General features: G+C 37.4%; 1 protein-coding gene across 5 annotated transcripts in view; it reads right to left on the reverse strand.

Annotated features, from left to right (window-relative positions):
* Positions 1-2,500, reverse strand: part of LOC125030877 (SLAIN motif-containing protein 2-like) — a 44,076-nt gene that overhangs the window by 27,036 nt on the left and 14,540 nt on the right. For all 5 annotated transcript variants that reach the window (XM_047621203.1, XM_047621205.1, XM_047621202.1 and 2 more), the window contains exons 2-3: positions 2,456-2,500; positions 1,872-1,958 (exon numbers count right to left, since the gene is read on the reverse strand). The exon at positions 2,456-2,500 is cut by the window's right edge and continues 74 nt beyond it. In XM_047621203.1, the coding sequence (XP_047477159.1) occupies positions 1,872-1,958; positions 2,456-2,500 (132 nt within the window). The remainder of the gene's footprint in view (positions 1-1,871; positions 1,959-2,455) is intronic.

Below are 2,500 nucleotides of genomic sequence, written 5' to 3' on the forward strand. Positions count from 1 at the left end.
TAAATGAGGTGATATAAAATAATCATGAATTACTTTACACTGTATTAAGGGTACTTGCAATACAATGTGGTTTTCATTTGCAATTTAAGAACATTATAAGATATAGGAAAGAAAGATAACAAAGTTAATTAACGTAAATTATAAGAGGGCAAGGCGAGTGAAATCATTTGATTGTTCAAACTAAAATGGATATAATAATCTTGGTTGGAAATATCTTTAGGACACAATCTAAAAAATAATCTTGCTGATGGGTTGAATACTAGAAAGTTATGATCATAAACCAAAGACAAATCATAAGGAAGATCTACCACATCTTTCATTAGCAATATTACTTTATCTCTCAAATAATACAAATATTCTAAACAAGTAACAGCTCTGAAAATTGTTCTTTAACTCTAATCACCTCATAGTTATGCCATGTTTCTCTTTAGTTAAATTCTCTTTTTTGGAAGTTTCTTTAAATGATGGGACAAATTGCACTCTGTACCACAAACTGAATTTATCTTCTTTGTGTTGCATATCAATATAGAATAAACACAGTCAATCCTTTATCATGAGCACTTTCCATCCCAGATACCAATGCAGAAGGTTTATATGCTATCTCTCAGACACTCACCATTTTCAAATTATGTAATGCTGGCAGGTGCCTTTAAACAATTCAACTTTCATTAGAAAATATATGAAAATACTATGGAGACAATGCAAGGGATTGTAGTTCATACATAAAAAGTGACTGTAACAATTATAACAGTAATAAAGACAGAAGTTGGAGATTATTTCCAAACATTACGAGAAACACTCAAAAGCCAGACATTTTGCAAAAAATTTACATACCATTGCAGTGATATCTGAGATTGGAAATTTCTCTCAATAGTGTTCAATATTTCATAAAAATTCACACAGTTTTTTCAAGTTAGAGAGTAAAAACAAATTCAAACACATCTCTGTAAGTTTACACACATCCAAGACATATCAGAGTAGAGCACCAAGGGAGTTTTTATTAGTTATCCAATGGGTTCGAGTCATTTCTAAAGGAGAGTATGAATCTCAACAATGATGATAAAGTTGGTAAGCTACTGACTAAAAATATTACACATGTATAGAGATCTATATCTATATCTACACACGCGCGCACACACACACACACACACACACACACACACACACACACACACACACACACACACACACGAGTAGGCACATGAAAACACACACACACACACACACACACACACACACACACACACACACACACACACACACACACACACACACACACACACACACACGAGTAGGCACATGAAAACACACACACACACACACACACACACACACACACACACACACACACACACACACACACACACACACACACACAAACAAACGCATGCACGCACGCACGCACACAAACACACACACAAACAGACACAGACACATACACACACACACACACACACACACACACATACACATACAAATACACATACACATACATACACACACACACACACACACACACACACACACACAATAAAGACAAACACATATAGATATAAACTAATATAGATGTGTAAATCTTGTCTAGTTACCACTAAAGAAAACTTTGAGCTCAAGACTACCGGTACAACAAGTAGGACATCTACTGCATGACTACTTTATAAAAAGGGACTCCAGACTCTTTATCTTTCATCTGCAGCCCCACAGATAAGGATCGTTTAAGCTCAGATGCTAGAGGAGGTTCCCCCGTCGGATAATCTAATCAAAGGTACCGATGCTCTACCAATGTGAGACGACATGCAACCGCAAGGTCATCACTCCTGCGAAAACTGGCATACAAACAAGAACGCGCAACAAGGGGTCGTCGTCCTTACCTCGCGAAGAGGGGGGGGAGTCAGGGGATAGGACTCCTGACGACGAACAGGGGCTGAAGGAGTGCCGGGGGGAGTGGTGGGGGGACACTGCAAGGATAAAATGGGTTAGGAAATAAGTGCAAGGTGATGATGAACAGAGGGATAGGGGGGTGGGGGAAGGGGAAGTAGGGGGAACAGGAGAAACGGGGAAAGAAGTGATGATAAAAGGAAAGGAGGAGGAGGAGAAAAGTGTGGGGGCAAGTCTTAAGAAAAAGGGTGACTAACTAGAAGAAAAACAGAGGAAGGCAAGAAAAAAAAAATACATATATATAGAAGAGAGAAGGAAAGCAAGAAGGAGACTTAAGAATACAAAGGGGAAAGAGAGACAGTATTAATAAACTTTGCTACAATCTATCTTTACTGCAATCTGTTCCTTCTTATGATCACACTTATACCATTGGTCAATATTACAAGAAACAGGTAATATAACTAGAGCAATTAGTCCCTGTTTATATGAGAAATGAGTGCACAGTGTATAACATATATTATTATTCTCTTATACAATCATAGTTAACACCACCATCTGAAGTATTAAAGATACTTACATGCAATCTGATCTAATTTCTGAATTAACGACTTTTTGACAACAC

Source organism: Penaeus chinensis, chromosome 12 (assembly GCF_019202785.1).
Source record: "Penaeus chinensis breed Huanghai No. 1 chromosome 12, ASM1920278v2, whole genome shotgun sequence".
Lineage (NCBI taxonomy): Eukaryota > Metazoa > Arthropoda > Malacostraca > Decapoda > Penaeidae > Penaeus > Penaeus chinensis.